At 40.6% G+C, this 15,223-nt stretch overlaps 1 protein-coding gene across 1 annotated transcript in view; it reads left to right on the top strand.

Moving 5' to 3' along the window:
• Window positions 1-9,413, top strand: part of LOC120042584 — a 10,241-nt gene extending 828 nt beyond the window's left edge. Inside the window, exons 2-9 of the mRNA XM_038987407.1 lie at window positions 704-961; window positions 1,060-1,305; window positions 1,771-2,028; window positions 2,441-2,788; window positions 2,887-3,156; window positions 8,928-9,011; window positions 9,151-9,172; window positions 9,349-9,413. Coding sequence (XP_038843335.1) covers window positions 717-961; window positions 1,060-1,305; window positions 1,771-2,028; window positions 2,441-2,788; window positions 2,887-3,156; window positions 8,928-9,011; window positions 9,151-9,172; window positions 9,349-9,393 — 1,518 coding nt within the window. The 5' untranslated portion in view covers window positions 704-716 and the 3' untranslated portion in view covers window positions 9,394-9,413. The remainder of the gene's footprint in view (window positions 1-703; window positions 962-1,059; window positions 1,306-1,770; window positions 2,029-2,440; window positions 2,789-2,886; window positions 3,157-8,927; window positions 9,012-9,150; window positions 9,173-9,348) is intronic.
• The last annotated feature ends 5,810 nt before the right edge of the window (window positions 9,414-15,223 follow it).

Here is a 15,223-nt window from a genome sequence, read left to right on the forward strand (position 1 = left end):
AATATCTAATCTATTAAACCAAATGTCTTGTAAATTGTGTAACTTTCTCTGTGACATGGTATTATATTTCCAGATAACATGTACAGTGAGGTCAACGTACTGGGACACATTTGTTATTTTGTCTCTGTACACTTTGACATGATACAATGACTGAGGTTAAAGGTCAGACTGTCAGCTTTAATGTCAGGGCATTTTCACCGTTTAGAAAGTGCTGGAGTACCGAGCCAAAACAACAAACCATGTGTCACTGTCCCAATACATTTGGACGTCACTGTCTCCTAAATGTCTGATTTGATGTCCTCCATGTTTTGCTGTTTCAGCTGTGGTGATGACAGGTTCTTCCAGACTGTGTGTGAATCCATCCCTGTGAGGTCCAGAGAGGAGGACCAGCAGTTGGCCTCTCTTCTCCAGGCCTTGGGCTCCACCCTGTCACTGGGAGGAGAGTTACCCAGGAAAACCTGCAGGTCTGTGGGGAGAGTCCTGGGTCTCTGTGCCTCCAGAGTGGACCTCACTCTCACCCCCAGCAAGATCTCTCTCAAAGGAGCCACACTTCTTTTGAGACATGAGTCAAAGCTCCACAAACTCGGGTATGTTCAGTAAGACAGCTTTTACAGGTCTATTGAATAGTTGATTTTCCTACTGAGCATTTATCTGACAAGGTTTCTCTGTTTCAAGTGACTTGAGTTTCGTCTTTTCATTCCAGGCTGAGTGTGGGTATGGCAGTGAAACTGTCCAGACTGGTTAGGAGGACAGGGAGAGGTGCTACTCCACTGACTGTCCCAGAACTCTCCCTGGTCCTAAAGAGCAGCCAGCCACCAGAGAGAGTGTTATCCAGGGCTCTGAGTAGTGTGGCTTCCCTGCTGAGACTCTGGAGGGTTCAGTGTCTGGACCTGACTGACCTCTGGATCCAGGGTCACTCTCTCATCACACTGCTGTGTCACCAGGGACCTCTCTCTCTCAGGTCAGTCTGAAACTGATGTTTTTTAAAAGTAGAAATAGTAACGTCATTCATGTGTTTTTCTTCATATTTCTGACTGCCTGTTTGTTCCAACATCCTAGACTGAACTCAGACACTCTGCAGCAGCTGACTGTAGTTGTGTATGAAGCTCAGGACAAGGACTTGACTCAGTGGTTCCTGGAGAAGGTTGGTGGAGACCTGACCTCCTGCAGGCTGGACTGGGAAGTGCTTCTCTCTCTGCTGCAGCATTCAACCCACAACATCACTGTGGACCTCAGGAAGAACAGGCTTCTAGAGAAGAACATCTCAGATCTTCTCCCCTTTCTGGGAAGGGTTACTCTCAAGAGGTGGGAGAACTTCTTTCTCTTTTCAGACTTTCTAGAAATAATAAAATAACTATTTGTATCCAGTGACATGTTGTTGTGAGTTTTCCTCTGTAATATCATTAGGGTTTTATTGAAGAGGTGGGAGATCTTTATTCAATATTTATAGACTTTAATTATTCATGTCCTATCCAGCCAGATGTTACTATGTGAGTTTTCCTCTGTATTATCATTAGGGTTTTATTCAAGAGGTGGGAGATCGTTATTCAATATTTTAGACTTTAATTATTCATGTCCTATCCAGCCAGTTGTTACTATGTGAGTTATCCTCTGTATTATCATTAGGGTTTTATTCAAGAGGTGGGAGATCGTTATTCAATATTTTAGACTTTAATTATTCATGTCCTATCCAGACAGTTGTTACTATGTGAGTTATCCTTTATAAAACCTTGACATAACCACAACAATCCATTCTCCATGTTTGTTCAGGTCCAGTTCCAGCTTTGTAAAGTCCTCCATCAGACACATCTATGACAGTAGAGACAGTGACTGTGTGTCCAGTTTGTTGAGATCTTCAGACCATTGGATCAACCTGAACAGCAGAGAGCTGGACAGAGTGGACTGTACTGCTCTGTGTTTTACCCTGCAGCACAGCCACCAAGTCAAAGTCAACCTGCTGTGGACCTCCATACCACCGGGGGAGATAGAGAGCATCCTGCCTCTTCTGGAGAGAGTCTCCCAGCTCAGGTTTAGTTGGCACTCTTTGACCCTGCTAGAATGGATAGAACTATGAGGCTTTCCACTTCCTGACAGATTTAACCTCTAACCCTAACCTTAGGTTAACGTACTAACCTTAACCTCAGCTAGGGGTGGAATTGAAGGGGAACGCCTGGGAGTTGACCTGATAAACAGAGTTGTAGTGTGTTTATCAGTGTTTTAATGTGTGATGGTGTGTAAATAAGTCTCTCTCTCTCTCTGTCTCGCTGTCTCTCTCTGTCGCTCACTCTCTGTCTCTCGCTCTCTGTCTCTCTCTCTGTCTCTCTCTCTCTCTCTGTCTCGCTGTCTCCCTCTGTCGCTCTCTCTCTCTGTCTCGCTGTCTCTCTCTGTCGCTCACTCTCTGTCTCTCGCTCTCTGTCTCTCTCTCTGTCTCTCTCTGTAGTGTTGACAGGAAGTTACTACTGAGTTTCCTCCAGTGCTGTGCTGCCTCTCAGGTCCAGGAGGGGGCACCACCACCACCACCACCACCAACAGCAGTATGGCTGCTCAGGTCTCTGCACTACAGGCTGGACTTCTCCTGCTCCTCCTCTGTGGACCTGTCAGCTCAGGACCCAGGAGAGGCTCTGTGTCTGACCACTGACCACTGCAGGGCCATCAACTCTGTTCTGAAGCAGAACCAACACAGCACCCAGCTGGTCCAGAACCAGGTCCAGCTCATCCTAAGAGACTGTGAGGTGGAGGACAGAGCACTGAGGGAGCTGCTTCCCATCCTGCATATCGTCAAGCTGAGGTTAGACATACAAAGACAAACATTTGACCAACTAGTTTATCAGTAGGAGTTAAACCTACTCTGTGTCATGATGTTGTCTCTGCTTCTTGTCCTCTCAGTTCCAGCAAAGCTCTGCTACTTCAGCTGCTGGACCTTGTGTGTGAGGGTATTGAAGAGGGGCTGCTGAGGCACACAGAGTCCCTGTGCAGAGCCCTGAATGGGGAGCTGGACCTCAGTGAGACCAGGCTGGATCAGAAGGCCTGTGGATCTCTGGCCCTGGTTCTGGAACACTCAGAGGGTCTGTCAGAACTGGACCTCAGCCACTGTCAACTCACAGACCACCACCTACAGCCCCTGATCACACACCTGCATAAAGTACAAGTCCTGGAGTGAGTGGCTTTCACTGTGTGTGTGTGTGTGTGTGTGTGTGTGTGTGTGTGTGTGTGTGTGTGTGTGCGTGACTAGATGACAAATGTCTCTCTCTCTCTCTCTCTCTCTCTCTCTCTCTCTCTCTCTCTCATTGGAGTGCATGCTGGGAGTGAGTCGTCAAGCAGGAGTGTTTGTGAGAGCGAATGGAATTTCTTTTCACTCTATTGGGTTTTGGTATGTATATATATATTCATTAGTTTAGTTGTTTTAAGGGTATCTTGTTTAACTATCACTAAGCACGTATAAGGGTGGTGGGATCGTTGAGGTTGTTTTTTTTTCGCGAGGGCACAACCAGCGGGTGGGGCTGGTTGCAATGGCCGCTCGAGGAAGTGTAGAGTTTGAAAAACTTACCCGGAGGCATGGGGTAAAGATTCCAGCCGCGGCAGGGTGTTCAGTAGAAGAATGTAGCCTGGCTGTGGGTGCTATCATTGGGTATGATAGCATCAAATCAGCCTCAAGGATGAATAGCGCTGTAGTGATCTTTTTAGATTCTATTGAAAAGGTGAATAAAATAGTGGAGACGGGTGTTGTGTTGCGGGAGGCACAGACGCAAGTATTTCCGCTTATGAATCCGGCGAAAAAAGTGATACTGTCTAACGTGCCACCTTTTGTTAGAGATGAAATATTGGAGCGAGAGTTATCTCGTCATGGTCAAATCGTATCTACAATAAAGAAAGTTCTTTTTGGATGCAAATCTCCGTTGCTGAAACATGTCGTGTCTCATAGGAGACAAGTGCATATGATCTTAAAAAAGGACGTAGATGAACTGAATTTAGCGTTCAGTTTTAAGATTGATGGATTTGATTATGTATTTTATGCTTCGACGGAATCAATGAAATGCTTTGGCTGTGGAAGAGAGGGGCATTTGGTGCGCAGTTGTCCCGAGAATGAGCGCGCTGAGACCGGTAGTGGTTATAGTGCTGGTGCAAATAACGCACCACCGCGAAGGGATGAACATGCTAAGGGTGCAGGGGAAGGGAGAAGGTGGGCAGATGTGGTTGGAAAAGTAGGAGAAGAAGGCATTGTGGATAAGGTGGAAATTGTGGTAGATCAGAAAAAAGAGGGAGGGGAAACAGGTGGTGAGATTGCGACTGCCGTCGCTGAGGTGGTGCTGGAAAATGAAATTGGAGGGCAAGAGGAGATTGAAATAACGGAAAAAGAAGCAGATGTTTTCAAAATACCTAGGAGTAAAAGGAAGAATGTAAGGGGGGGTGAAGGGTCTAGTTCTAAGAGAAAGGTAGAGAGTGATAAATCAGTTGAAGATGAACAAGTGGTAGAGATGGTGGAGTTTTCTTCTGGGGAGGATAGCGAGAGTGAGTCTTCTGACGCGTCACAACAATGTAGCGAGACAAATGGGATAGAAGGGAGATATGGAATTGAGAAGATACGTCAATTTCTGAAGTTGACAAAAGGGAAGAAATATATGCAGGATTACAATGTAACTGATTTTTTCCCTGAAAGTGAATTGTTTATTGAATCAGCAAAGTTTCTGATGTCAAAAATTACAGGAGGAGGGTTGAAAAGCCCTGAAATTGCTAGACTCAAGAAAGTGGTCACGAGAGTGATAAGTGATGTAAATTCGAAAGAAAATGAAAGAGTTCAGTTGCAGTTTTAACTCTGTAAAGAGATGTGGTGGCTGTATCATCCTTTGTATATTTTTTTCATCCATGAGCAGTTTTAAGATTTCTTCTTTAAACGTAAATGGGGCTAGAGATGGTAAAAAAAGAGCCATGGTGTATGAGTTAATTAGGGGAAAGGGAAGTGACATAATTTTTCTACAAGAAACGCATAGTAATTTGGAAAATGAAGTTATGTGGCAACAGGAGTGGGGGGGGACAGTGGTGTGTAGTCATAAAAACTCAAAAAGTGGGGGGGGTGGCTATTTTGTTCTCAAAAGGGTTTTTGCCTTTGTCTTATGAGATTGAGGAGATAGTTGAGGGGAGGTTATTAAAAGTCAGAGCAAGGTATGAAAACATCACTATGTGTCTGATAAATGTATATGCCCCAGTGGTGACAGTTGAGAGGGTATGTTTTTTAGAGACATTATCAAATACCATTGAGAAATGTAACAAAGAGGATTATTTATTTATTGCTGGGGATTTCAACTGCACAGTCAGCGATTTAGATAGAAATCACAAAGAACCTCATATAGCCTCAAGGACTTTTTTAAAACGCCTTATTGTAACACTATGAATTGTGTGATATTTGGCGGAGTCAACATGGAGGAACAAGGCAGTACACCTGGGCGCATGTGAGAGAGAACACCATCTCTCTGACCAGGTTAGATAGGTTTTATTGTTTTGAGCATCAATCTCAGGTCTATAAATCAAGTGGGATTTTCTGATCATTGTTTAGTAACAAAGGTGGTGTACATTAATGTTGTAAAACCTAAAAGTGCATACTGGCATTTTAATATAACTTTATTGAGTGATGCTCACTTCAGGAAATGTTTTTGTTTTTTTCTGGGAGAGGTGGAGGTCTCAAAAGGCCAGTTTTATATCACTTCAACAGTGGTGGGATATAGGGAAAATCCAGATTCAACAATTCTGTAATCAATACACGAGGAATGTCACCAAGGATATCACCAGATCAATGAAAGCCTTAGAGTTTGAAATAGTGGAACTCATGACGTTGGTTGAGACCACAGGAGATCGAGGCCATACTCAGGCCCTCAAGAGGAGAAAAGCTGCATTGGCAGACCTGCTGGGTATCAGAGCACAGGGGGCATTGGTGAGAAGTAAGTTTCAGGGAATATCTGAAATGGATGCCTCATCCAAGTTTTTCTTTGGTTTAGAGAAAAAGAATGGACAAAGAAAAATTATTCATTGTCTCAAATCAGCTGTTGGACAAGAGCTCACTAGCCCGAGTGAAATTAGAAAGAGGGCAGCAGAGTTCTATGCTGAGCTCTATAAGTGTGAGTACAAAGAGGATAAAACAGTGACACAACAGTTCTTTGATGGGCTCCCAAAGGTGGCTGCAGAAGCTCAGGTTGAGCTGGAGCAACCATTGTCTTTGCAGGAGTTATACACTGCATTAAAAGGCATGGAAAATGGAAGGGCACCAGGCATTGATGGGCTTCCCGTTGACTTTTTTAAGTCTTTTTGGGCTATGTTGGGAGAGGATTGGCTAGCAGTAGTTAATGATAGTTTAACCGGAGGGTTACTACCAATAAGCTGCAGAAGGGCTGTCCTCACCCTATTGCCCAAAAAGGGTGACCCTAGGGAGGTGAAGAACTGGAGGCCGGTGGCTTTATTGTGCACTGATTATAAGATATTGTCAAAGGCTTTGTCCAACAGGCTGAGGGAGGTGATGGGGCAAATCATACATACGGACCAGTCCTACTGTGTTCCTGGCAGGCAGATAGGGGATAACATTTCTCTGATTCGTGATTTTTTGGACGTCTCTAAGGCTATTGGGTTGGATGCTGGTCTAATTTCAATTGATCAGGAAAAGGCATTTGACCGAGTTGAACATAAATATTTATGGCACACGCTTGAGGCGTTTGGGTTCAGCTCGGGTTTTATTGCCATGATAAAGGTGATATATGGTGACATTGAAAGTGTATTGAAAGTTAACGGTGGTTTGAGTGCTCCTTTTAAAGTGTGTAGAGGTATTCGGCAGGGATGTTCTTTGTCAGGGATGTTGTATGCCATTGCTATAGAGCCACTACTAAATAGCATTAGAAGTCGCATTGAAGGGGTGTACCTTTCAGAGGATATTCCTCCTATTCGTCTCTCAGCCTATGCTGATGATGTAGTTGTGTTAGTGAAAAATCAAGCGGAGGTGGATAGTTTGAGTCTAATGGTTGATCGTTTTAGGGGAATATCCTCTGCAAAGGTAAATTGGGAAAAGAGTTGTGCTTTACAGATTGGAAAATGGGCTGGAGGGATCATGGCTTTGCCAGGGGGGCTAGAATGGTGTAAGGGAGGTTTTAAGTATCTTGGAGTGTACCTAGGAGATGAGGGGACTATGGAAAAGAATTGGAGTGGGGTAGGTTGAAATGGTGGAAGGGAGGATGAGGAGATGGCGTTGGTTATTATCTCGTATGTCATATAGGGGGCGCACTATTATAGTTAACAATGTGATTGCCTCTGCACTGTGGCATCGGTTGTCAGTTTTAGAACCACCATCTGGCCTTCTGGCTAAGATACAGGCAATTATTGTGGATTTCCTTTGGGATAAATATCATTGGGTTCCACAAAGTGTTTTGTATTTGTCAGAAGAGGAGGGGGGACAAGGTCTTGTACATCTTGATAGTAGAGCTGCTGCTTTCCGGTTTCAGTTTATTCAAAGGTTGCTTTATGGACCGGAAAATGTGGTGTGGAGAGGAGTGGCAGGTCTTGTATTACAGCGGGTTGGAGGATTAGGTTTAAAGAAGGCTTTATTTCTGGTTGATAGTAGGCAGATTTCTAGGGAGGGAGTACCTCCGTTTTACAGAGGCCTTCTCAGAGTGTGGAGCATAATGAAGGTGTCCAGACGAAATTCAGCGGAGTCAGTGCATTGGCTGTTGGAGGAACCGCTGGTGTATGGGGCAAGACTGGATTGTACAACTGCAGCTGTTCCACATTTCTCCAAGATTCTGGTGAAGGGCAAAATAATCACCTTAAAACAGTTAATGGCCATGGCTGGGCCCGCCTTAATGGATGGAAGACGGGTGGCTGAACATTTGGGGATGAGGTCGGAAAGGATTGTCGGACAAATGTTGGGGCGCTGCAGGAAGGCTCTGTCAGCGGAAGAGTGGGGTATGCTTAGTAACCACAAGAAGAATATACAAGATGAAGACGTCTCATTTCCAAGACTAGGGATTACACCAAATATCTCAGAGTCAGAAAGAAAGGTGTTATTGATGGATTTGAGAGGGTTGGAGGAGGTGAGTTTGGATGAGGTGAATGGGAAGGACTTGTATAGGGGGTGTGTCAAGGTGTTGAACAAAGATAAATTGAAAAATAGAAAAGACACTCCATGGAGGGTAAAATTGGGCATTGATGATAAAGTAAAGCCAGAATGGAGAGCACTGTACAAGCCACCGTTACAAAAGGGTACTGGTGATATGCAATGGAGGGTTTTACATGGTATCATTGCAGTTAATGCTTTTATATCTGTTATTAACTCAGATGTTAGAGATGGATGTCCTTTTTGTAATATAAGATAAACTATTTTTCACTGTTTTATGGAGTGTGAGAGGATAAAACCTCTATTGGAAATGCTGGAATCTTTGTTTAAAGCTGTAGGGGAGGTTTTCAATAACACTGTTTTTATTTTGGGGTTTAGATATAGTAAGCAACAGAAAAGAAAATGTCAAATGTTAAATTTTATTTTGGGACAAGCTAAGATGTCCATTTTTCTGAGTAGGAAACATAAGATAGAAATGGGATATGGGCAGGATGTAAGATGTGTTTTTAAAGGATTAGTGAAAGCAAGAATAAAAGTAGATTTTGAGTTCTTCTCAGCTGTAAAAGATCTCATATTGTTTGAGGAGAAGTGGGCATACGAAGGAGCGCTTTGTTTTGTAGAGGAGGGGAAATTATTTTTTGCAGAAGAAATAAGTTGAATGTAGATGTTATGTATTTATTTATTTTTCGTTTAGGAAGTACATTTGTTGATTCATTTCTGAAAAGACAGTGTGTCATTATTTGTGTTAACATTTGAGTATAAAATAAAGGTTTTATAAAAACTCAAACTCTCTCTCTCTCTCTCTCTCTCTCTCTCTCTCTCTCTCTCTCTCTTGTAGCCTGAGCCACAATGACATCACTGATGCTCTGACTGACAGTATACTCCAACTGGTTTCTACCAACACTTCAATACACACCGTACGGTAAGGGTGTGTGTGACGGTGAGCAGAGCATGTGTGTGTGAGATCATATGGGTGGGTCTGTTGCTGGGGGCAACTGTTGGAGGATGGAGATGTGTTGTCTAATGATGTAATAATGATTAATAATAATCATGTTCTATAGACTCTTCAACAACAGAATCCAGGACAGAATACCCTTCTTGACAGACAAGAGGTTTGACATCTGGTGTAACAACATCAGGTCTTAGTCCAGGAAGAGAAGGCTGAATACAGGACAGAAGACCCTTCTTGACAGACAAGAGGTTTGAGATCTGGTGAAACAACATCAGGTCTTAGTCCAGGAAGAGAAGGCTGAATCCAGGACAGAAGACCCTTCCTGACAGACAAGAGGTTTAACATCTGGTGAAACAACATTAGGTCTTAGTCCAGGAAGAGAAGGCTGAATCCAGGACAGAAGATCCTTCCTGACAGACAAGAGGTTTGACATCTGGTGAAACAACATCAGGTCTTAGTCCAGGAAGAGAAGGCTGAATCCAGGACAGAAGACCCTTCCTGACAGACAAGAGGTTTGAGATCTGGTGAAACAACATCAGGTCTTAGTCCAGGAAGAGAAGGCTGAATCCAGGACAGAAGACCCTTCCTGACAGACAAGAGGTTTAACATCTGGTGAAACAACATCAGGTCTTAGTCCAGGAAGAGAAGGCTGAATCCAGGACAGAAGACCCTTCCTGACAGACAAGAGGTTTGAGATCTGGTGAAACAACATCAGGTCTTAGTCCATGAAGAGGAAGAGAAGATGGATGTTGAAGATGGACATAGTAGTTTCAAGAGTAGTAGGCAAGGCCCAGTTCTGTGACATTTTAGTGACAGAGGACATGGTTAGGAAGGCCCCAATCACTCACACACACACACACACACACACACACACACTCACACATTCACACACACACAAAGAAGAATGAACATTGAGAGAGAAGTGACATTGATTAAAGAAAATAAGAAGAATTAATTAATAAAATAAATAAAATTTAATGTTGGTTGCTTTAAGGTACGATGCTTGTAGACTGTGTTGGTTAGGTTTAAAGGACAAGGCCTTATGGTCTGTAGGAGGTTGGTAATGACATGTTATAATGATGGTATAATGTTGAAGGGTATAAAAATTTTGAATGTTTAGGAAGTAATGGGAAGAATAGGATCGAGTAAGATTATAATTGAGTAGGGAATGTTAATGTTTAGAAATAAATGGAAGTAAATGTTTTAAAAGTTAATGATAATGGAGTGTACTAATGGTGCTATCTTGCTTTATTTATTTATTTATTTTATTTTTTTTTATTTTTTTTTTTTTTCAGGGGTGGATCAGCTTAATATTGCGGAAAGAATGTTGCTTCCAATGTAATTGTCTGCATCATTTCCAATCCCCCATATTTTTTTGGGTAAATATATATATCCATACACGCATGCATACATATACACATATATACATTCACATACCTATATAGACATACATACTTTTTAAAGAATATACCTTTATTATTATTCCCCGCAAACCCTACCACCGATCCCCCATTTGGAGTAAACTGATAAACACTTCTGCTTTTATCTTCAATTTATACATCTTATACACATTTTACAGACACAGCCCACTTTACAATAGTTCTCTCTTGTTTGTTCTTAGTCCTTCCTCTATTTCTGTTGTCCATCCAGTTTGATTTCCACTTGTAACTGTGCTATTTCACAAAAGCTCCGCACCTATACACATTTCACAGAGCCCTACATTGTTTATCTTGCTATTAGTCCCACCCTTCAGCTCCACTCAACCCTTCCCATCTATCTTCCAACATCATCCATTTCGGATTTTTATTTGCCATATATTTTTCAACTGTGCTGTGATGCTTCACAAAAGATTTGAACCTTCCTATTCTCATAGCTTCTACAGATTGTAAATTAAAAATAAACAATTTTGCTAAAATAATTATTATATTATTGATTGATTGACTATGGCTTTTCAAATCCCCCAGTATTGCTATCTGTAGCGTTAGTTTTAAGCAAATGTTGCAATTTTTCAGCCATTCCTGGACCTGTGACCAAAAACGAGCTACATACGGACAATACCAAAATAAATGATCTAATGACTCTGCCTCCTCACAGCAGAATCTGCAGAGCTGGGAAGATTGTATCCCCCATATATATAACATTCTATTGGTTGCAAGAATTTTGTATAGTAATTTAATTTGAAAAATGTGAAGTTTTGAATCCGGCGTTGTTTTGCGTATCAATTCATAAACCATGTGCCATGGAATGGGTACATCGAACATCTCTTCCCAACTATTTTGCAATTTATATGGCACAGCTGTCAGTTTTTTGGTCCTTAAATGAAATTGGTATATGTTTTTATTTATCACACTTTTCTTTAACCATTTATATTCTTTAATACAGGGCCGACATACAAGTTCCTTACTTTTTTCCCCTTCTACTTGCCTCTTCCATTTTTGTGGTAATACTGCAATTAATTGGTTGTAATTTTGGGTAGAGCAGACATTTCCATATGTCTGTGTTAGCTGCATGTGTGACATAACTCCACCAGTCCTATTTATGATATCATTCACTAAAATTATACCTTTTTTAAACATTTCTTCGATAAATATTTTTACTATATTTGAATTTAACCACAATATTTGTTGTACTATTTGTTCCATCCTTTCAGGTGGATTAAACTGAAATTGCAACCAACTTTCTAAGGCTTGTTTAAAAAATAAAGATATTTTGGAGATTATTTCCTTTTCAAACAACCGAAAGTGAGCAGGTGTAATCTGAATAAAGGGAAAAGGCCCTTTTTGAATATAGGATGAGACATTCGTACCAATTTACTAGAGAACCAGTTTGGATTTAAGTATAACTTTTGTATGACTGATGCCTTTAGTATTTTATAATTTCTGAATTTCTTCATATTCGTTATATAAATAGGCCCTTTTAATTTTATCTGGCTTGCCGTTCCACATAAAATGGAATATTTTTTGTTCATATAATTTAAAAAGCAGGTCACTAGGTGTAGGCAAAACCATAAGCAAATAGGTAAACTGTGATATGACTAAAGAGTTAATCAAATAGACAGGTATTTTCCTTTCCATGGTAGCAAGATCTTATCTATTTTTGCTAACTTTCTATAAAAATGTATTGGAGTGAGATCATTTCTTTCTTTTGGGATTTGTATACCGAGTATGTCCACATCTCCGTCAGACCATTTAATTGGTAAACTACATGGCAATGTAAAATGTGTATTTTTTAGTGATCCAATACGTAATATGGTACATTTATCATAATTTGGTTTTAATCCAGAGAGGATAGCAAAGGTATCTAGATCCTCTAAGAGGCCGTGGAGAGACTCTAATTGTGGTTTTAAAAAGAAAACATGAATCATCAGCGTACAATGACAGCTTAGTTTTTAAGCCACGGATTTTTAATCCCTTAATATTAATGTTTGATCTAATTTTAACAGCTCACATTTCGATGGCAATAATAAATAGATATGCCGATAGTGAACAACCTTGTTTTACTCCTGTAGATAGTTTAAAACTTTCTGAGGTGTAGCCATTATTTACTATTTTACACCTAGGGTTACTATACATAATTTTAACCCATTTTATAAGAGATTCCCCAAAATTGAAATATTCTAGGCATATATATAAACTCCAGTCGTACTTTATCAAAAGCCTTTTCAAAATCAGCTATGCAAACCAGGCCTGGTGTCCCCGATATTTCATAGTGTTCTATTGTTTCCAGTACTTGCCTTATATTATCTCCAATGTATCGTCCATGTAAAAAACCTGTCTGATTAGGATGAATAATATCTGACAAACTTGTTTTTTTCTATGCGCCAAGCATTTTGTTAGGATTTTTGCATCACAACACTGAAGTGTAAGAGGTCTCCAATTTTTTAAATGGACTGGATCTTTATATATACCACTTGGGTCCTGTTTCAGTAATAATGATATCAGACCTTCTTGTTGCGTGTCTGATAATCTACCATTTATATAGGAGTGGTTAAAACAAGCTAATAATGGTCCTTTGAGTATATCAAAAAAAGTTTTGTATACTTCCACTGGTATGCCATCCAGCCCTGGAGTTTTCCCATCCTTAAAGGCCCCAATTGCATCAAGCAGTTCCTCCTCTGTAATTTGGCCTTCACATGAGTCTTTCTGTACAGATGTTAGTTTTACATTATTATTAGGAAAAAAATCTATACAATTAGTTTCAGTTAGTGGAGATGGAGGAGCCTGAAACGAAAACATATTCTTAAAGTACTTTACTTCCTCTTTCAAAATATAATTTGGTGAATCATGCGTGACTCCATCATTTGTAACAAGTTTTAATACATTTTTTTTGTTAGCATTTCTATATTGAAGATTGAAAACGAATTTGGTGCATTTTTTCCCATAATCCATTCAGTTTGCTTTATTTTTTATTTTTAATAATGTATAACACTTGATCTTTCTTGAATAAGTTGCTCCATTTCTTTTTTGTTTTTCCACTAACTTATTCTGAGCCTCTATTGGACAGTTTTTATTGCTATCTAACTGTACTGTTAGTCCTTCAATTTCCTTTGTTAATATGGACTCTTTTGATCTAAATTGCTTTTGTTTTATAGATGAGTACTGAATTGCATGGCCTCTAAAGGCACACTAAAGTGTCCCATACAATAAGGGGATCTGCTGTACCTATGTTATGTCTGAAAAAGTCAGTTATAAATTCTACTGTCCTAGTTCTAAACAATTTATCATCTAGTAGACTTCGATTAAATTTCCAATATCCTCGCCCACGTGGATATTCTGTAAGAGTAATGTATATGCCAATTATGTGATGGTCTGACCACATTCTGTCCCCAATCAACACTTTTTAAACCTTTGGTGCCAGAGAGAATGACATAAGAAAGTAGTCAAGATGACTAGCTTGATTAAGCCTCCGCCATGTATATCTCACTAGGTCAGGATATTAAACCTCCTCCATGTATATCTCACTAGGTCAGGATATTAAACTTCCTCCATGTATATCTCACTAGGTCAGGATATTAAACCTCCATGTATATCTCACTAGGTCAGGATATTAAACCTCCATGTATATCTCACTAGGTCAGGATATTAAACCTCCATGTATATCTCACTAGGTCAGGGTATTAAACCTCTGTGTATATCTCACTAGGTCAGGGTATTAAACCTCTGCCATGTATATCTCACTAGGTCAGGATATTAAACCTCCATGTATATCTCACTAGGTCAGGATATTAAACCTCCATGTATATCTCACTAGGTCAGGGTATTAAACCTCCATGTATATCTCACTAGGTCAGGATATTAAACCTCCGCCATGTATATCTCACTAGGTCAGGATATTAAACCTCCGCCATGTATATCTCACTAGGTCAGGGTATTAAACCTCCTCCATGTATATCTCACTAGGTCAGGGTATTAAACCTCCATGTATATCTCACTAGGTCAGGATATTAAACCTCCATGTATATCTCACTAAGTCAGGATATTAAACCTCCTCCATGTATATCTCACTAGGTCAGGATATTAAACCTCCTCCATGTATATCTCACTAGGTCAGGATATTAAACCTCCATGTATATCTCACTAGGTCAGGGTATTAAACCTCCTCCATGTATATCTCACTAGGTCAGGATATTAAACCTCCATGTATATCTCACTAGGTCAGGATATTAAACCTCCTCCATGTATATCTCACTAGGTCAGGATATTAAACCTCCTCCATGTATATCTCACTAGGTCAGGGTATTAAACCTCCTCCATGTATATCTCACTAGGTCAGGGTATTAAACCTCCTCCATGTATATCTCACTAGGTCAGGGTATTAAACCTCCTCCATGTATATCTCACTAGGTCAGGGTATTAAACCTCCTCCATGTATATCTCACTAGGTCAGGATATTAAACTTCCTCCATGTATATCTCACTAGGTCAGGATATTAAACCTCCATGTATATCTCACTAGGTCAGGATATTAAACCTCCATGTATATCTCACTAGGTCAGGGTATTAAACCTCCTCCATGTATATCTCACTAGGTCAGGGTATTAAACCTCCTCCATGTATATCTCACTAGGTCAGGATATTAAACCTCCTCCATGTATATCTCACTAGGTCAGGATATTAAACCTCCTCCATGTATATCTCACTAGGTCAGGGTATTAAACCTCCTCCATGTATATCTCACTAGGTC

Source organism: Salvelinus namaycush, unplaced genomic scaffold (assembly GCF_016432855.1).
Source record: "Salvelinus namaycush isolate Seneca unplaced genomic scaffold, SaNama_1.0 Scaffold721, whole genome shotgun sequence".
Classification (NCBI taxonomy): Eukaryota; Metazoa; Chordata; class Actinopteri; order Salmoniformes; family Salmonidae; genus Salvelinus; species Salvelinus namaycush.